The 22209-nt window shown below is 31.8% G+C and overlaps 1 protein-coding gene across 2 annotated transcripts; it reads right to left on the bottom strand.

Annotated features, from left to right (window-relative positions):
* Nucleotides 1-17082: 17082 nt before the first annotated feature.
* Nucleotides 17083-21932, bottom strand: LOC139866787 (serine/threonine protein phosphatase 2A 55 kDa regulatory subunit B beta isoform-like). 2 transcript variants are annotated; one of them, XM_071855074.1, is made up of 14 exons: nt 21432-21932; nt 20676-20779; nt 20461-20559; nt 20205-20324; nt 19919-20116; nt 19626-19717; nt 18981-19099; nt 18689-18812; nt 18481-18604; nt 18127-18195; nt 17950-18041; nt 17779-17856; nt 17610-17680; nt 17083-17518 (listed from the first exon to the last, which is right to left on the bottom strand). In XM_071855074.1, exons 1-14 carry the CDS (start codon nt 21547-21549, stop codon nt 17382-17384), a joined length of 1545 nt encoding a protein of 514 aa, XP_071711175.1. In that variant the 5' UTR covers nt 21550-21932; the 3' UTR covers nt 17083-17381. The 2 variants fall into 2 exon arrangements, with proteins under 2 accessions (XP_071711175.1, XP_071711176.1); XM_071855075.1 differs by having other exon boundaries at nt 19922-20116.
* Between the last annotated feature and the right edge of the window lie 277 nt (nt 21933-22209).

Raw genomic sequence — 22209 nt, 5'->3', positions numbered from 1 at the left:
TTTAGTGAATATCTTGCTCCTTATTTATTCTAAATCCTTGCGAAAGGATTTTCTTCATCAACATTCGATCTCAGAAATTCTGAAAATATCATCATAAATATCTTTGATATTTCAGAGAATATTTTCATAACAATTCTTATCTGAAATCATTAATCTCTTTGTGCTATCAGTGTTACATCATATAGAAACTGTTAGTTTCTATATTCTGTAAATTTTCAAGCTTAAAATATGAATGTTATTGAAGTAATGATGGAAACTGATGCATGAGTTAGTATAATATAATGACACTTGATCAACGTGATTATATTACAGTAAGTCATGCTGAGTTTCTAAATGAAACGTGATGATTCACAGATCATAACGTCATCATGTGCCATGTTACATAACTCTTTCATCCTACTTAACTCCGTAACAAATCAAGAAAATGTATTCTTGATGGTTCTATCTTCCGTGATGTTGATAAATTTGAAAATCAAATCGTGCTATCACGTTCCTTCATGCTTAGAACATTATAATCATTTGAAACTCTATATCTATAAATTCTGGACCATTATTCGCTTGACTTGAAGTCGGGAAGAGAAAACAAAAGCATAGAGCTTTGAAATATAAGGGAGAATATAAAGTCCGATAACAACACATAAATTACAAACCGTGTATATCAATGTTTATCGCAACATAAAGACACGGGAGAATTAAAAACATTATAATCCCGAGGGCGAAGTAGAAGAAAGCAGATTCTTCTGGTGGAAGTTGGAAAAGGAGAATGATTGTTGCGATAGTAAGGATGAAGACAAGGATCAGAACTGGATTAATCATTTTCAGAATCTTTTGGATGTATGAACTAAGAAAGAAAGTATAAGAATGGTGAGAATAATGGAAAGGAAGAGCTTAATTTATACTGGAAATATCAGACGTAGTAATCGTGGTAGATCATCGCATTTAATTAAAAAGATCCTAATTTTCTTAAATCTCGAAGAAACAGATCTTATAGATTTTCTTTGAAATTCCTTGAATTCCGGAATTTAACCATGACTACGTCAAAAGTTATGGAAAATCTCCATTCCTCATTTCACTCTTTTGTGATAGCTTCACTCATACTCTTCACAAAATCAAATTGTTTATTCCATATTACTCAATGATGATAAAACTTTATTTATCAACTCATATTCGTCATGAAAACATTTTATTCTTAGTCATGACAACCTCACTCAAATTTCGGGACGAAATTTCTTTAACGGGTAGGTACTGTGACGACCCGGGAATTTTCGACCAAATTTAAACTTAATCTTATATAAGCTCGACACGATAAGCAAAGTCTGTAATGTTGAGTCTTAAAATATTTGAAACTGTTTATATGAATGCAATTAATCTTTGACCATTCCCGACGATTCACGAACCACTATTTGTAAGTAGATACATATATATTTAAATATGTGAATATATAATTATAATTGAAAATATAATTTGAAATATTATATGTTGTTGTTATCAAAATTAATTATGTAAAATAAAATATAAAAATAGGATATCATAATGATAATAATTATTATATAAAACATATCTGTATATAAATAAAAGTATATTAGGGACTTAATTATTAAATTTTAACACTTTTTATATTTTACCTGAAATGAGTACTAATAATTGGATTAATTTTTCTCTTTAATCATTAGTGACAAATTTTATATAAAAATGATGAGATTAAATATTTAAGTATTATCATAAAGAATCAGTATTATTATTATTAATGTATTTATATTTATTAATGATTAATATTAAATTAAATATATATATTAAACCGAATAATGAATTGAATATGTTATACTTCTACATCAACTTTCCATCTTTCCTTGTGAATTTTTGTCGATTAACTAGAATCACAATTACATGATCTGTAAAGTAGGAAAAGTACTCAATAATCAATTATCTTATTTGTGTTTTGAAAAATTTACACTAATAATGTTTCTTTCTTTCTGTTTAAGATTTAATCACATGCACTGTGACGATCGGTCCAAATCCATATGGACGAACACGTCATTCATTGATTTCATTGCGAGGTATTTGACCTCTATGATACGTTTTGTAAACATTGCATTCTTTTGAAAAGGCACACCATAAATGAATATTTAAATCAAAGGTTTTCGACATCTAATGATTTCTACATATAGACAATCACCATAAATAATAGTTTACAACAGTACTTCCATTGACCATGCAGTCAAAATAAGATACATGGTGATGATTTGGTGAATGCAACGTTTCCTTGAAAAATATGTCATGCAAGACTCCATGCACATAGCTTGTCTAACATCTAAGCAAACAGCGGAAGACTTCTAGGAAACCTGAGAATAAACATGCTAACAAGTGTCAACACAAAGGTTGGTGAGTTCATAGTTTTAGTGTTTCGTATAATCTGTATATAAAAGTGGATCACAAGATTTTAGTTGTTTCATCCAGAAATGTTTATCAATAGATTATATAAAAGTGGATCACAAGATTTCAGTTGTTTCATCCAGAAACGTTTATCAAAAGATTATATAAAAGTGGATCACAAGATTTCAGTTGTTTCATCCAGAAACGTTTATCAAAATATTCTACGAAATTGAGCACCCTGGTAACTAAACTTTAACGTATATATAATTTGTACCCTTTGTATAATCATCTTAATAATACACGCAAACCAACGTGTACGCTTCTCAAATAGCATACGTCCGTTAAAAGGCTAGTGCTCTAGCTCGGACGGGGATATCAAGCCCTATGGATCCATATACTACTACTCGCGCCCACCAGTTCTTATAACCGGCAGTTACTAGTTACCAAAGCTAAGGGATTTTCGGTTCAAACTCAGTGTAGAATTTAGTATGTACTTGTATCCATTGTTTTTAAAATAAATTGCATGTATTCTCAGCCCAAAAATGTAGAGAGTAAAAGGGATCTTATGAAACTCACACAAAATCAGTTTTAGTATTTGTATCCATTTAGTAAAACAGTTTATAAAACTGCGCATGTATTCTCAGCCCAAAAATATATGTAAAAAGGGATCAAATGAACTCACAGTTTAATATTGATATACAATATTGCAGGAAAGCATGTAGACGCATCGGAGATAATAAACACGAGGTTTGATTCACAAAAATACCCCCGAACATTACCCATAACCTCCTTGGCAATAACCCATATTTTCCTTAGCTCTAGCTCGCTCGGAAACTCGTTTTGAAAATTACTTGGACAGTACTCCGTCGTAATATTTTATGTACATTATTATTTTTGTATCGCAAAAATAATAATACTAATAATAAGATTAATAATAATCTTAATAATAATAATAATAATAATAATAATAATAATAATAATAATAATAATAATAATAATAATAATAAATATTATACGGAGTAATATATATTTGTGTATGTGTGTTTTATTTTTTTTATTCGAGCGAAACACCTGAATTTATAGTACCTGGCCTGGAATCTGGAGTCATGCGACTCGCATGGAAATGGCCTTCTGGCCATGCGACTCGCATGAGGACCAGGGACAGCTCACATTGTTTTGGCTCCTAGCTTGTCGACATAATATAAAATAAATATAAATATAATATATATAATTTAAATTAATTAATTATATATTATATTAAATTCACGTGCATAGTTGACTTGTAATTTTTGTTCCGATAAGTCGTACGTTGTCACTCGACTTATGTCCCGGTTCCGGTTTTTCGAACGCCCTTTCGTACGCTGAGAAAACCTGTACTTTACGTTTCGTGAATCGTACCTTTGTCAAAATATAGTCTTAAATCATCCATAAAATATACCACTGTAGCAAAGTTACTGTAGCAAAGTCAATTTTTACTGTAGCAATTCACTGTAGCAAATAGTGATTTTCAAAAACACTGTAGCATTTTGGGTACTGTAGCAATTTGAAATGTTACTATCGTTTACTAAATAACTTGAAATTATATATATGTATATATCTTTTTAATATATATAAATCAGTTTTTTTTTTTTTTAAATACACATTGGAAGTTATTTATAAATAAATTTTAATAATAAATATTTCAACTTATCATATATATTCAAATAGATATTTAAACCAATAAGTTTAATGTACGGTATCAAATAATTAATATATTGTTACCTTTTCAAGTTATAGTATATATGTATCTATTTACATATAATTGTTCGCGAATCGTCGAAAACAACCGAAAGGTATTTAAATATATAAAAGTAGTTCAAAAATTTTGAGATTCAGTTTTACAGACTTTGCTTATCGTGTCGAAAATGTTAATCATACAAAGATTAAGTTTAAATTTAGTCGAAATTTCTGGGTCATCACATGCACATATAACATAGAGATATGGGAAAGATAATATACATAAAGATACAAAAACACTTTCTCTTCTCCTAAACCAACATCAACACTGTTTGCTATCTCTTGCTATTATCCATTTTGGAAGTACTCACAACACCACAACTATCATCGGGTACTAGTGATCACCACCACAAACCACCAATCAAGAACCCATTTTGGTTTACTCATGCTCGTCTTCTATATCAATCAAAACCACCATCGAGCTCCACAACTCAATCGCCAACCCAACACCATCGTGGCTTATCACCATCTCTGAACACAATCACTGGAGCCACAATCACACCCGCTGACATCATTTTCTGTTTAAAGACCACACTAAAATCACCACAGTGACCACCTCCTACAATCCACCATGTCCGTCACCACCATTCTATATATATACATACATACATGGGAAACCAACCTTTTAACCACCTTAGCTCACCATCATTGTTGCAACCCTACAACACCACCTTGTTCGAATTCCATGCTACTATTGTACTTGTCTTTCTGGTTCAGATCAAACTCAAACACCCATGAACTACAGCTTTACGATCTGTTTCTAATCATGAGTAAGAAGATAATGATTATGGGATGATTAAGTAATGATGATACATGCGTAATAGTTAATTGTTTCTGCTGAACTGCTACTGCTATCCTCTTTTTCTGCCTGATCGAACCACAACAAACCTGAGCCATAAACCAATCGAACTACTAGTTGTTTTTGGTTCCCGTTTCCTATTTTGGCCAACCTACGAATCAAACCAATCTTCGAAATTCAACTAACCAAATCGTTACTACTCGGTTTCTACTTGTTGTGGACCGAAGCAAACCACCACCAAAAATTGCAATGTCCTTATTTCTGTTTCATCAGTTAACCGAGACCCATATTACCACCCTAAAACCACCTTAATCTTTCATCACATTCTCTCTCTAAAATTCTTTGAATCGATTGAACCCACCATTAGTGAACGCCACCTTTAACCACCACCTGCTACGTCCTTTGAAATCATAGACTACAGCTGCAGATGTTATTCTTCTCGCTTCTATCGAGGGCAACAACTATAACTGTTACTGTGGCGGTTCGTGACTCATCATCAAACCAAGCGTATTGCGGTTACAGTTATTGTACGTTCCAACTTACTACTACTCTTTTATTTTGATTGTAACGAGAACTAGACCCAAGCCAATCCTCCTGTACACTGTCCAAATTATTGTTGATGCTGTATGTTTCTTTTAATATTAAACAAAGACGTACGACGAGAGGATGTGAAATAGAATGATTTCACTTTTGCTTTTCCTTAGCCTTTTGTCAATTTGCAAAAGAGAAAAAAAAAAGAAGATAGTGATAGCCATCGATGGTAGCCTAGTAATTTTGTGAAAGCTAAATTAGCGGGTCCAAAACGCTTTGTTAATTGCCAACCGAATTTAATTGGTAACACAAATTTGGCAGCTTATTATTATTCTGTTATTCCCATCGACATGAGCTAACCAAATTAAAAATATTATTGGACTAGTTTACGTGGGCTACTACATTTTTGTTGGGCCATGACTTCGTATCTTCTTATTAGGCCGAGAGCTTCATTTTTTTTTTGGGCCGATACTTCTAGTCGGGCTGCCATATTCTTTTGGGCTTGCAACAAGTCCTTTTGGTGTTATAGGGCGAATAACGATATTGATGATTAACTTATGATTAGGATTAAGTGATGATACGTGATGCTAGGAAAATAATATGAAGATGATTATGATACGATCGATGATGATACAATCATGTTGATAATGCATGAAGATGAGTAGGTTAGACGATGAGTATAATGGTGGTGATAATAAAAATGAATTCGTTAATGGTTATGGAGAATTATTATGATTATGAAGAGGGATGGTGATACGCGAATCATGATATTATGATCATGATAATCATGATGATCATGATAAATAATGATGATATCAGGATGAGGGTTACGATTAAGAATTACATGATGACGACGATAAATATGTTAACCGAATGACAATGATGATTTGGATGGTTCGTGAATCCGAAGTCAACCCTGCATTGTTCAATATAGTCATATGTATTTTTACTACAAAATACAGTATGGTGAGTTTCATTTACCTTTTTACCCTTTATATTTTTGGGCTGAGAATACATGCGCAACTTTTATAACTGTTTTTTGAAATAGACACAAGTAATCGAAATTACGTTCTATGGTTGAATGATCGAAACTGAATATGCCCCTTTTTATTAAGTCTGGTAATCTAAGAATTAGGGAACAGACACCCTAATTGACGCGAACTCTAAAGATAGATCTATCGGGCCCAACAAGCCCCATCCAAAGTACCGGATGCTTTAGTACTTCGAAATTTATATCATATCCGAAGGAGGATCCCGGAATGATGGGGATATTCTTATATGCATATTGTGAATGTCGGTTACCAGGTGTTCAATCCATATGAATGATATTTTTGTCTCTATGCATGGGACGTATGATTATGAGAAATGGAAGTATGAAATCTTGTGGTCTATTAAAATTATGAAATGATTCTTTATGATAAACTAATGAACTCACCAACCTTTTGGTTGACACTTTAAAGCATGTTTATTCTCAGGTACGAAAGAAATCTTCCGCTGTGCATTTGTTCATATTAGAGATATTACTTGGAGTCATTCATGACATATTTCAAAAGATGTTGCATTCGAGTCGTTGAGTTCATCAAGATTATTATTAAGTCAATTATATTTGGATATATTATGAAATGCTTTACATGCCTGTCAACTGTCGATGTAATGAAAGTTTGTCTTTTAAAAACGAATGCAATGTTTGTAAAATTTATCATATAGAGGTCAATTACCTCGCGATGTAATCAACTGTTGTGAATCATTTGTAATCGATATGGACTTCGTCCGGATGGATTAGGATGGGTCCTCACAGTGATGTTGCTGAAGCTGGTACGTTTTGCACCATTTTTTTTTAAGTTGTTACTCGGGCGTGAAGCTTGTTGACTTTTCTATTATTCCGGAATGATTGGCGGTTGGAACAAGCGAATGAATAAAGGTTTAGAATTATAGATATTATGTAATCGTTGAGAGTTATTCTGGAAATGAGAGTGAAAATGGTGGTTCGAACAGGTTTGCCGGTAAGTTCTTCAGGTTTTTCGTCAAGAGGTGAATTCGGTTGGTGGAAAGGATCGACTTATTCTCGTCTTCATTGATTAAGTCGACTACGAACCCATCTCCAATACATCCAGAATTGATGATGGCTGATTGGTTGATCCATTCCGGTTACACTGCTTTCGGAGCTCGAGTGGAAATCCATATCGGAATCGCTGTCGGAATCCGAGGAACTTGAACTAGTGACGAGTTCCATTTTGTACGATTGAATAAAGGATTTTTGATATGAAATGAGTTCCGACTATCGAATGGTATTCTAATTACATAGAATATCTATATATATGGAACAAAGGATTTCGTAGATTACGGAAGGATTTACAGAATATGTCAGGCAAAGTTTTACAGTAACAGATACGCTAAGATATAAGTTTTGTCTATACACTAATCATGCAGTCAATGCAGTAAGATGTGTCTAGACTTTAAGGATGATAAGCAAATAATTTTCTACACGAAATGATAAGCAAAACTTTTGACATGCTGACACGGTCGAAGTCCAGACCCACTAATGCATCTAAACAACTATCAGTTAAACACACTAATGCAAGACCTGGTTCGCTAAGACCACCGCTCTGATACCACCTGTAGTGACCCGTCCTAATCCATCTGGACGAAGTCTTCAACAGTTAGTCCCATTGCGAGGTTCTGACCTCTATATGCCATGAACGACTCCATGTAATATGAGCAAATGCACAGTGGAAATTTCTTTCGTACCTGAGAATAAACATGCTTTAAAGTGTCAACCAAAAGGTTGGTGAGTTCATAAGTTTATCATAAAACAATAAAATTTATCATTTTGGTAGACCACAAGATTTAAATGTTGCATGGTACAAATGGGCCCGAATCCTATACCCACCTGTAATGTACATGCGATATCTTTTAAATACAGTACACCTTTCTCGTGTACAAAAATCATTTTTCATAAATCTTAGTAACCGTACACATATCTCGTGCACAAAAACTAATACACATAACCTGTATATAAAAATATCCTCTCGATACATAACATTCATATCAATTGGTGGCAATTATCATGTCTACATAATTCAACGGTGGCAATTATCATGTCCACAAAATTCAACGGTGGCAATTATCATGTCCACATAATTCAACGGTGGCAATTATCATGTCCACATAATTCAATAATAATCCGCAGAACTTCTGTCCGCATAATAATCCATTCGAGGAATGTTTTGCTTGTGTCTATCTCGTCAAACATTTATAAAAGAATTTCATGTATTCGCAGTTCAAAACATATTTCAAAAGTATTTAATAAAGCAGTTGTAAAAACAGCGCATGTATTCTCAGTCCCAAAAATGTAAAGAGTAAAAGGGAGCAAATGAACTCACAATACTGTATTTTGTAGTAAAAATACATATGACAGCATTGAACAAGTGTAGGCTTGGCCTCGGATTCACAAACCTATATCATTTATATATATATTAACACATAAAATGGTAATCGAACACATTTATATATTATTAGAGATTTAATTGTTATTTTAATTAGGTTTTTCATTAATAACCTTATTACTTATATTTATTAATACTTATTGTAAAAGTATTAATATAGTTATGTTATGTGTAGTAAATATAGTTTTATATAACTAATAGTTATTTGATAAAATAATATTGATAATAATAATAAATAAAAGTTGTTTTATTTTACAATATTAATAATAGTAGTTATTATGATTATAATATTGATAATATAAAAATAATAATATTAATGTTAAAATAATAATAATGATAGTAATAATAATAATTTTGATAAAAAATGATAATTTCTCTAATAATGATAATAATAATAGTAAAAATGATATTTTTAATATATATGATAGTTTTTAATAAAAATGATACTAATAATGATATTATTAATAATAATTTTAATAATAATAATAATAATAATAATAATAATAAATAGATAAATAACTACCTCAAGGAAGTAGCCCTAAAAATAATGCCCAAGTCCGGGTTTGAACCCGCGACGTCCCGCTAACCTGATAATATCCTTAATCATTGAGCTACTAGTTCGATCTTGGTTTAAACCCCATATTTATTTTATTTAACTCAAATCTTCTTCTTTTCCATTTTCATTCACCATCTTTATTATCATGAACCTCCATCATCATCTAATAATTATCATCATCATTAACATCATCACCATTTCGTATAACACCATCATGATCTTATTTCTATAATATCATCACTTATCATCGATCATTATCCGTAATCTATCATCTAACCTCATTTATCACTATCCCATGTTATTTTTGGTTATCATTTTCAGTCCAACAGGGAAAATATCGTCCCAACAGCAAAATGAAAAACACGGCCCAAAGTTGTAAACTAAATCACAGCCCAAGTATTTGGTATTGGTCCATAAAAAATCACAATCCCAGTTATCGATCTAATATCCTGTATTAGTGAGTTTGCTCGATGGATTGAGGGTGTGGGGTTCGGTTTTGGTTTATATATAATTATGTTTTATTCGAATGCAGTCACAATACAAGAAACGTTATACGTTTTTAAATTCCAAGTGCAAGTCTCCATCATGACCCCTCCATTTCCCCCTTTATATTTGTAAAGAGTAACTATCACATACTCTAACTTTTATGAATTTGTTCATCTACGCCACTAATCATTATTCTTATATTTGCATCATCATCGAACAATAGCAAAATGTAGTAGTAGTCCAGCAGCACTCAAAGTCTGGTTCTCGACCCACGTTTACTAAAACAAAACAGAATTATATCTGCTGGGATTCGATCAATAGGAGAGAAAAATGCAACAGGTTTGGTTAGTTTAAAAGCCCACTTAGCAATAAATTTCCGGTTGGGTTTTAAAGCCCATTTGACAACTTAAACTGTTTTAATGAAGTCCACTAAGAAGGAGTCCAGTTGACCGAATACCTTCTGCACGACTCACTGGAAAGTAACAATATACATCACGTATGACATCACTACTAATATATTAATAAGGTGGTGGTTGCTTCGGGTCCTAGTGTGGTAATATTGTCCAAGTGTATATTGGATCCCATGTTAAAGCATCAACTTTATTCATCTCACTCATTCGTTCATGGATTAATAAAACAAAAACAGAATAATTTAAAATAGTACCCGTTGATGTTGGTGTTCTAAATAGATAGAGGGAAAAAAAAAACTTGAAGGAATACGCAGGTGGTAGTTTCATTTATCGTGGTGATGGTTGGTGTTTGATGTGACTAAAAAAAACGAAAACAACTGGTACAGGGGTCGATGATGATGGAGATGGTGTTTTTCGGTGATGTGGTTCGAATCAGAAAGCAAACAAGAAAGGGATAATGTGGGTTTTCAAACGGAGCAAAGTAAAACAAGCAGGTTACAATATCGAACAGTAGTCTTCGATTTTATGCAGCAATAGCGGGTTAAGGTCATCTCAAGAAAATGATGAATAATATCGGTTTCGATGGAGGAAACAAAAGGAGAATCGAGTTGTTTAATATTCTGAAAGAAACAGACACGAAAATTAGGCAGAATCAGTAAAGGTGTTTGGTTGTTATATTGAAACAGAAACAATGAAAGTTGTTTGATCACGTGGACTGCAGCATAATCGTTTCTTGATTATGATGATGGGTTTTGAGTTTTGATCGAACAAGAAATACGAAATAATAAAAGAAAAATTGTAGCCACAAAGGAAGATAGTAGTTACCGATTAAGTGGTCTTGGTTCGTTCATGAAGGTGGTGGTTCGATGATGAGGTTTTGTGAATGTGTTATATTTTATAGGAGACAAAATATTGATGGTGAAGAAAAAAGGTGGTGATTCAAGGTGGTGTACTATGGTGGTTGAAATTGGTGACGAGTAGGTGGTGTTCTTGGATTTGATTACAACAGAAAACGGTATTAGCAATTGCAGTTTTTCCATGGGTCTTAGACGGTGATTTTCGAGGGTTTGAGAGATGGTGAGTGCTGGAGGCTTCGGTGATGGTGGCTGAAGTCGATTGTAAAGTGGGTTTTGAAGTTGTAGTTTATCTTTTGTGTATGTGCATATGTGTGACGATCGCTCCAAATCCATATGGACGAACACGTCATTCATCGATTTCATTGCGAGGTATTTGACCTCTATATGATACGTTTTGTAATCATTGCATTCTTTTGAAAAGGCACACCATAAATGAATATTTAAATCAAAAGTTTTCGAAATCTGATGATTTCTACATATAGACAATCACCATAAATAATAGTTTACAACAGTATTTCCGTTGACAATGCAGTCAAAATCAGATACATGGTGATGATTTGGTGAATGCAACGTTTCCTTGAAAAATATGTCATGTAAGACTCCATGCACATAGCTTGTCTAACATCTAAGCAAACAGCGGAAGACTTCTAGGAAACCTGAGAATAAACATGCTAACAAGTGTCAACACAAAGGTTGGTGAGTTCATATTTTTAATGTTTCGTATAATCTGTATATAAAGGTGGATCACAAGATTTCAGTTGTTTCATCCAGAAACGTTTATCAAAATATTCTACGAAATTGAGCACCCTGGTAACTAAACTTAACGTATATATAATTTGTACCCTTTGTATATTCATCTTAATAATACACTCAAACCAACGTGTACGCTTCTCAAATAGCATACATCCGTTAAAAGGCTAGTGCTCTAGCTCGGACGAGGATATCAAGCCCTATGGATCCATATACTACTACTCGCGCCCACCAGTTCTTATAACTGGCAGTTACTAGTTACCAAAGCTAAGGGATTTTCGGTTCAAACTCAGTATAGAATTTAGTATGTACTTGTGTCCATTGTTTTTAAAATAAAGTGCATGCATTCTCAGCCCAAAAATATATATTGCAAAATCATTTAAAAAGGGAGCAAATGAAACTCACCTTAGCAGCATATAAAGTCGTTCACCAAAATGTGACCGAAACATGGATTACCAAATAACCGTATATCTCAACCTAGAGAACATATGTTGGTCAATAAATGTCTATCAAGTTAGGTCAGGTCATAGTGTATCACAATCCTAATGCTCGAGATTGACATACAAAAGTTATCCAAAGTTGTTTCAAAAAGTCAATTTTGACAATAGTTTAACAAAACGAGACGTATCTTATATAAGGATTCATTTACTCAGTTGGTAATACTCAAAAATTTAATTTATCAATCTTACAACCAAGTTGTTTAAATATTAATTGCAGATTCAAAAGCAATTCCAATTAACGTCAATTATAATTCAGTTGATCATATCTTTTAATCCGTTCATCGAAACTATTCGATATCTAAATGAAAAGTTATTGATTTTTCACCAGCTTTCCAAAAACATGTATATCATATACCTTTTACCAGTAATATATGTATTTAATTCGTGATCTATTATAAACTATGTAACGACGAAATTTAGCATACACGTATGTATAAATATATATACTCGAGCACTAGACATGGATACACAATTAATATATAAAAGATAAAATATGAGTGCTTACGTATCAATATTGAGATTCAATATTGTAGGATAATACGTAGAAGTAACGGAGATAATAAACACTAGGTTTGATTCACAAATATACCCCTGAACATTAGCCATAACCTCCTTGGCAATAACTCATAATTTCCTTAGCTCTATCCCGCTTGAAAACCATTTTGAAAGTGACACGCTCAAGACCTCGTCGTAGTATTTTATGTATAATATTACTAATAACACTAATATTACTAATAATATTAGGAATAATAATAATAATAATAATAATAATAATAATAATAATAATAATAATAATAATAATAATAATAATAATAATAATAATAATAATAATAATAATAATAATAATAAGATTAATAATAAGATTAATAATAATAATAATAATAATAATAATAATAATAATAATAATAATAATAATAATAATAATAATAATAATAACAATAATAATAATAATAATAATAATAATAATAATAATAATAATAATAATAATAATAATATAAATAAAATAAATACTTACGGAGTAATTTAAATAAATTCAGAACCAGAAATGATCGACTTTTATAGATGTGGCCTGTCCAGGGTTGCCATGCGATCGCATGGCTGGACAGTGTAATTCCCATGCGATCGCATGGGAAGCTTTTCCAGCTCACATATGATTTTGTCATGACTCTTGTCGACATATTTATTTATATTATATTTATAATATATAATTTATATAATTAATTATATATTATATTAAATTCACGTGCATAGTTGACTTGTAATTTTTATTTCGATAAGTCGTACGTCATCACTTGACTTATGTCCCGGTTCCGGTTTTTCGAACGTCCTATCGTATACTGAGAAAACTTGTACTTTACGTTTCGTGAATTGTACCTTTGTCAAAATATAGTCTTAAATCATCCATAAACTATACCACTCGAGGTATAACTTATACATTTGAGTGTTTTGGTCATTTACTTCTATAAATCATCGTCTCGCTATTTGTTAACATATAATACATACATTTTCATTTTCAAATAGTGTTTTACTGTAGCAAAGTTAATTTCACTGTAGCAAAGTCAATTTCACTGTAGTAAATAGTGATTTTCATAAACACTATAGCATTTTGGGTACTGTAGCAATTTGAAAATACTGTAGCAAATTAGTGTTTTACTGGTTCATCTTAAACGCTTTAGTTAACTTATCTAAATATCAATCGAATCAATAAACGAATGTTACTATCGTTTACTAAATAACTTGAAATTATATATATGTATATATCTTTTTAATATACATAAATCAGTTTTTAAATACACGTTGCAAGTTATTTATGAATAATTAATATTCCAATTTATATATATATATATATATATATATATATATATATATATATATATATATATATATATATATATATATATATATATATATATATATATATATATATATATATTTTCAAATAGATGTTCATGAATCGTTGGCCAATAGTCAAAGGTTAACTGAATATATAACATTAGTTCAAAAATTTTGAGAATCAATATTACAGACTTTGCTTATCGTGTCGAAAATATTAATCATACAAAGATTAAGTTTAAACTTGATCAGAAATTTCCGGGTCATCACAATATGTCTATATGTATATATATATGTATATATAGAGAATTGTAGATAGTGCATAAGTCAAAACATAATATAAATATCCTAATAATTGAAGAATCACATGTGGGATAAAGGAGACATGTAACAAACTCGGATAGGGAAAATCAAATTCAGACAATGATGTATAACAAATTTGATAGTGGATGTTTGGTACGATCATATTATATATATAGATCTTCAATTCACAGAATTCAAATACTAATAATTAATAAAATAATATAATGATGGATCCAATGATTCATAATGAAACAATATTAAATTAATTAAATCGTGTGAAGTCTGCCGACAGTTTTCACGAAGTGATATATCAGTCTCCGTTGATTAATCAGTGGCGGATAAAAAGTACTCTGATAAATTCCAAATTTTTTATGATAATTATATTTATTTATTTAGGTCATTATTGTATAATTAACTGTTTAAAATTATTAAATAAAAATTAACTCAACTGTCCGCGCTCGATCTTGAGTAAAATATAAAAAGTACTAAAATTTAATAACTAGATCTTAAATACATTTTTAGTAAGCCTAAATTTTATAGAACTCGTTTTCGGATCACCGTTTCTTTTAAAAATCATATAAGTTCGAATTAAACTTCTCTAAATAATAACCGAGACGTCCAACGACTATTACAATTATTAAATATTTATTTTTAATATTCTTTATTTATATATATATATATATAGATATGTTTTAGATAATAATTATTATAATATCCTATTTCTATTTTTATTTTTATTTGACAAATATATTTTTAATAACAACAACATATAATATTTCGAATTATATTTTAATTATTATATATATATATATATATATATATATATATATATATATATATATATATATATATATATATATATATATATATATATATATACACATATCTATTTACAAATAATTGTTCGTGAATCGTCGGGTATGGTCGAAGGTCAATTGAATATATGAAACAGTTCAAAATTTTTGAGACTCAACATTACAGACTTTGCTTATCGTGTCGAAATCATATAAAGATTAAGTTTAAATTTGATCGAAAATCTCCGGGTCATTACAATCTCCCACCATACATTGGGTTGCTATGGTAGCAGTTGGAAGTAGAACGACAACCAAAGTTGCTAATACAATGACAATGTGGTAAAACAAGGCCATCTATGGGGTTCAATATATTTAAAAACACGGTGTGTATTGTTTCTAATCTTGAGTTTGGATTTTAAAAAGCATGAAATAATTTGTATTTATAGAAATCTGTACTTTTCTTGTAAACATCCACAAAAATTACCAAAGAAACAGAAAAACATGTAGGTACAAACAAAGGATGGTTCACAACAATTGTTTGGTCTAACGATGTTGTTTTTGCACTCTGTTTGCTATAATATGTAAAACCGTTTGCTAAATGAAGACCCCTACAGTTGTCGAACGGGACATATCGACTTTGTCAGTATTTTTTTTTTTTTTTAACAGTAATTTGGGATCATCCAGAGGACTAAATCACACACGCGATCATCTCTCATGGTTGCATAACTCGCCCCCTACTGCTGTCCTGGAGGAAACCCTGACCAATCCAAGGCATGGCCGGTAAAACCCCCTCCCCGCTGCTCCCGCAACGCAATGTGCGAAAGGCGACCTTGGGTGGATTTCAAGGTCAGCGGATAACCTTGCGTGCAATGTTATAGTCCCAGGGAGTCGAACTCCTGACCTCTAACAAAGAGTGTAAGACCACTACTACTTGAGCTGCAACACCAATCTTAATTTATCATTGTGAAGAAGTTTACATCTAAAGACGGATTTTCTTAATGTTTTTTGCTTTTTTGTATAGTAAAAGTATTATTGATAACTCTTAGGTCCAAAAATAATTCAATTCTCCGGTCCTTGGATGGTAATATGCGGTCTTTGTTTAGTCAATCCTGAGAAAGTGTTGACGTGACGTTTCGAGCAAGTGTTGACGTGACATTTCCCCAGTTATTGGGTCCATCTTTGAGAGTGTTCTTACAACAAGAAGATCGAGATCATATAGTGTTCTGACTCGCTCTCATTGTTTAAGGTATTTACTTCAAAGTCGAGTTGGATACATCAAGTGGTTCAAGTCAAATAGCTAATCAAAAGAACGGCTTGATTTGGTGATTGACGTATCTAGGGTAGTTTCGGATAAATCCAAATAATGTAGACGCGTTGCATACATCTGGCGAGATCGGAGTCTCGCGAATCTTATACATTAAAAGCATTAAACCGGTTTTGAATTAAAATGAAATTTATTAATGGGGATGATATTGAGACGGAGGCATATTCGTTCTGATGTGAATAACAATTTAATATGCATCTGTTGATGTTAAACAACATATAGTTAGCCAAACAACATATATCCAAACGTAACGATTTCAGAGACTTGGAGCCTCAACGAGAAGACCATGTGCTGTCCCACGACTTGAACACACTCACTGAGGGCCGTAACATCACAAAAGCATCTAAAACAAGAACATATATTATTCAATAAAGCTAACTTTTTTCCAAAAAAGTAAACAATTGGATGGTTAAGTAGAAAATTGGAAAGGTATGACAAATAAGCCAAACATCTATGGATGGAAAGCAAATAAATTTCATCACCAGCCAACATCTTGTCGCTTTTCGACACCTTTTTTGTGGATTGTAACATCATCTTTTAGATACCAGCACCGAATTTGGTGGGAACTTTTGGTGGTTGATATAAGAATACCACAAAAGTGTTCTATAAACCCAACATTTCTTCATATGGGGTAAAAGTTGTTCTAGGCATAGTACATGTACAAGCTGTTTGCAGCAGCACAGGCGATAGAGTTTTCACTTGGATGCCATGCTAAGTGGAGCAACTTTGTTGTAAAATCAAATGAGTTTCCATTTGTGTCGTTTCCTGGGCTTTCTCCCCCTATAATAAATATAATTGAATTAAATTCTTTAAAAATATTATGGAAGTAACAAATCAAGATTTGTAGAGCAAAAAAAATAAGACAGCTAACCTCGTCTAACCACACGGGTTAAGCTGCTGCTTATAGATCTTGAAGGCCTCGAGGGTGTCTGCACTTGTCGCCTACAAAAGTTGTATCCAAAATATATATGTTAATTAAGGATTATAGACTTATCAATATTAACCTTTGGCAGAAAAAGTAACATTAAATATTTAAATACCTCATTGGGTTTTTGCTAGCTTCCAATGTAGTTGCTTCAACACTTGTGGGACCAGAACCAAATACACGGAACAGATTGCTGAAATCATATTTCATATTGAGTTGTATAAGTGAGTGGGCAAAAGCGAATAGGAAATAAACCTTTTATAAATTCAGTATAAATAGATTTTACCTGTAAGAACCAGTTGCAACCCGCTGACCATCACCACTCAAACAGCACTCAAATTTATCAAAAATTGAATCGTTTTCATATAAGTCGCATAGCTGCAGATATTAGTTTCAAAACTTCAATAATTTTAGTGCAAATAATTAAAAAAACCTGTAGAAAATTAAGTATCGATCTGGTTACCTTAGGTCTTAAATGTTCATGCACCTGAAACGTTGATACTGGACCAGAGTCCATGTTGATATCCCATAACTAGACAAAGCAATTACAACTTTCATTAGATATTTACATTATTACTGTAATTAACTAATTATATATTTTTATTCAAATTCAACTAAATAGTTAGTTTCGAAACTCGAGAACAGACAAGAAAAAAACGACCTGGCCCATTAGATATACAGAACAAAAATATTTAAACCCATTGCCCATCCCGCTTGACCCGCCTATTTTGCCACCTCTAATGATTATGGTCATTACAGTATTTCCAAAGAAATTAATTTGCCTGCAAAATCATCATAAATGAACATAATAACAAACCTTAAGGGTCATGTAATCACGGCTTAGTATATATCTTCCATTCCTTCCAAATTTAATATCTGAAATAGACGCTATAATCTCAGTGAAGAATGATCTTGAACCAGGCGATTCTTGTTCTTCAAACCTACAAAAAGAATGATTGTGAGAAAATAAAGCAACAATATTATAATTTCATACGAAAAAGTGGAAAATTTATTAAAATACTTACAATTTAGAATGTCTATCACACAATGCAGACTGGCGCAGATCAATAAGGCGAATTGACCCTTTTGAACTACTATATGCTAGTGTATTACAATGAGTAGGATGAAACTCAGCTGATGTAATCACCTCTGCAAGCATCAAATTTTAATAAGGAGGTTTTTTTATTAAAATATATAGCAGGCGAAGCAAATTAGATAGAAGTAACTTTCTAAATAACGAATTCATACATGCATCAATGATCTGGAACTACTAAAAGTTAAAAGCTTGTGAATCTACATAAAAGGAAAATTGTGTACCAGTGAGATCTTCCATATTTGCAGGCTTAACGTCAACAATGTTGAAACTTTGATTGCTAATTTCCAAATTCCAAAGGTTTATTCGAAGATCATCCGCCGAGATGAATGTTTCACCATCACTAAACAAATAAAGGAGCATATCTTAACATAGAGAAGGCAAAATGGGTCATCCAGAAGGTTTAAGTAGTGGATCGATACATGTATTTCAGTATTTGGGTGCCAATCAAGCCAGAACACAGAATATTTTGAAATACGAGAAAATACTGTATATTATTACAAAAGATAATCTCCGTTTTTTAATAAAACGATTTAGAAAGTTCATTAAACTAAAAGTGTAGCTAGGGGAATTCGGTAACCCACTTGACTCGTTTTTACAGTTTTCTCTTATTAAACCTGTTTGACCCATTAAATAAAGTGAACTTCCATAAATGACAATGACGACTACTAACTACGATTATATATCTTTACGTCAAAGAAAAAATCGGAAGAGTGATATGTGTAAATCATTTCTTTCAACTTACATATATGGATTTCAAATTAAATGTAGCCAGTGATGAGTACATTGATTCAAGTGATACGTCAATACACGTTGAGTATATTTATAAATGTCGTACACAACAAATAGAAAGAACTAAAAATCCAAACCTGTTATTTGAGATAGAATTAATGTGATAATCATGTGCATGCGCATACACTCTTCTACATCTTGGAACAAGGTTCGTCTCATTACTAGTTACCTGCAAGATATCCCCTTCATGTTATACTAAACTGGAAAGAAAAAAAGAAGTCAAATGATACATGGAACGTGTCAGACTGAGGATCAGCAATACGATAACCTTTTTATAGTTATTTAATGATGAACAACATCCAATACAAATGTTTCTAAATAGTACAGATATGCATATGTAAAAGCATATAAAGCATGAGTTGAGTACAACTACCACGGGTAAACGCAATGACTGAATTGCCCCTAAAGAAGAGAAGTCCTTGCTCAAATTAGTGTATGATTTATCTGTGTATTCTCCATTTGCAGTGTGTGACTGCTTATTGCTCGAAAAAACAATAGTTCCATTTCCAATAGCCTTTGAAGAATCCATGTTCATCTCGATGATTTTCTTAATCTTCTTTTCTTGGACCTGGAAAGTTACAATTTTTGTTAGATTATAAACCTGTCACGAAAACAAATACAAAGAAGATAAAAAGGAAAGGAATTGAAGATGATGCCTTCCAGTATTTGATGGTTTTGTCATTGGTAGATAGAAGAAAAAGGGCACCATTAGCAGTTTGGCACCATTTAATTTTATTAATTTTCTCCTCGATTTCCAAACTCTTCAAATAATCAAACTGAAAGCAAAAGATCAAGAGACAATGTTTATATCATCCATCACAAAAAAAAAAAAAAAAAAAAAAAAAAAAAAAAAAAAAAAAAAAAAAAATACAAGATAATATAATATAATCACTATCAACAAACTAGAATTACCTCAGGTTCATGACTCTGAAACTCAGTTTTGTAACGAAATTCTGGATGCCTATTACTTACGTAATCAGTCTTCTCTAAATCCTTTCTATTTCCACCATTCTACAAGAATGAATATGGCTTAGAAATATGAAAAAGTTAGCAAATAACAAAAAACTAAAGCACAAAAAAGTTCCTCTAAAGATAGTAATCATTTTATTAATAGTGCTACTACTGACCTCCTTTGTATCAGTCCTCTCGAATAATACTACCCTTCCCCCACGATCGCCGGTAGCAAGATGGTCGCCACTTTTATCGAACTCTATAGCTGATATGATATCAACTGTCCCACAAATTGCAAATGATAAATAAACAATAAGTAACACTCAAGGTACTTATCTATAAAAGCATTTTATATTTCCTTTAAGGAAATATAAAAGCATTTTCAACGTGCATCAAAACCTCCCCTGCAGCTTGCAGTAACACTCAAGGTACTTATCTATACCAAAATGTCTAATAGGTGGGAAGAAAATATCATAAGGCTACATATAACACCTCAAAATGCATTCCAGTGAGTTAATTAGAAGCAGCAAAACGCAAATTGTTATATATCAATACAAATACAAAGCATACCACCATTAGTTTCATTATTTCAAGGCATTCAATAATGAAGATTCATCTTACTGATGTATAGAAGCAGCAAAAGGCAAACACTTAATCAACAGTAGTTAATCAACCTACAATCACAATTTTCTTTCTTGTCGTTTATATAATTAATTTAGGTCAACAACTTAACCAAGTACCAGTATTTATTGAACCTTACACTTTAATTAATCACCATATCATTGTTAACTCAGCAATGTAACGATCAAATCAATAGATCGAACACGCACTTATTCCAAACCCTAATTAAAACACAAATCTAGCATTTCACACAATTTTATAATATTAGGCATTTATTATATTTACATGTATATATAAATAGACTACTTTACCTTCTTGTACTTCTTCACCGGCGGTACGTTCACCGAACACCTGAGAGAATTTCCAGTCAAGTGGCGTCGGGGCACTCGCCGGAGCTGTAACATCTCCACCTCCATCGTCACCGGTCATCCCTTATTCTTCGTCTTAATTTCAATTAATTATTCTAAATAATTTATTGGAGACAAATTAAAATGAACTAATAACTAGAATCAAATTAGCAACGATCGCTTTTCCCTAATGATTATTATAATTAAATTAATCAATCGCAGTTTGATGATATAATCAAATAAAAAAAATTGATAAATGAATGTCGCCTGTTTCAGATTTAATTTAGCTAGCTAATAATAAGCATAACAATAATCATAAATTCGTATTCATAATCATGATTATTATGAATTCATAATCGTCATCAGTAACAAAAACATCCGCATCGCTTGATTCGTAGATTTAGATTTAATTTTCTCTCTCTTCCTTCACACACACTTTCTCTGTCTAAGATAATTATTAGTTTTGTTTTCTTGAGATAGGAGGATAAAAACGGAAAATTGAGCAAAAAAACCGTTCCGAATATTATATTTTTTACTATTTTTTCTGTCGTTTATGATAAAAATGAAGGTGTGGTGAACAGTGGTGACGTTGCTATATTACGGTCTAATAGTATTGTAACAATAGATATGACGTGGCTTGACAGTATTGGTAGGTGATGGATCTAATAGACAGACAGTGAGTAGAACCAAAAGTGAAGAAGCTAGATTGATGACAATGTCATCGAGGACTGATACATTACTG

Source organism: Rutidosis leptorrhynchoides, chromosome 9 (genome assembly GCF_046630445.1).
Source record: "Rutidosis leptorrhynchoides isolate AG116_Rl617_1_P2 chromosome 9, CSIRO_AGI_Rlap_v1, whole genome shotgun sequence".
In the NCBI taxonomy this organism is placed as follows: Eukaryota; Viridiplantae; Streptophyta; class Magnoliopsida; order Asterales; family Asteraceae; genus Rutidosis; species Rutidosis leptorrhynchoides.
The sequence above is the reverse complement of the archived record's forward strand: the minus strand, read 5'-3'. Positions and strand labels throughout refer to the sequence as shown.

Coding starts and splice junctions, on each gene's coding strand:
- LOC139866787 (XM_071855074.1), bottom strand. CDS start 21,549: ATGACCGGTGACGATGGAGGTGGAGATGTTACAGCTCCGGCGAGTGCC. Junction 20,325..20,460: donor TTCAGAGTCATGAACCTGAG/GTAATTCTAGTT, acceptor TTTTGCTTTCAG/TTTGATTATTTGAAGAGTTT. Junction 20,117..20,204: donor AAACCATCAAATACTGGAAG/GCATCATCTTCA, acceptor GTAACTTTCCAG/GTCCAAGAAAAGAAGATTAA.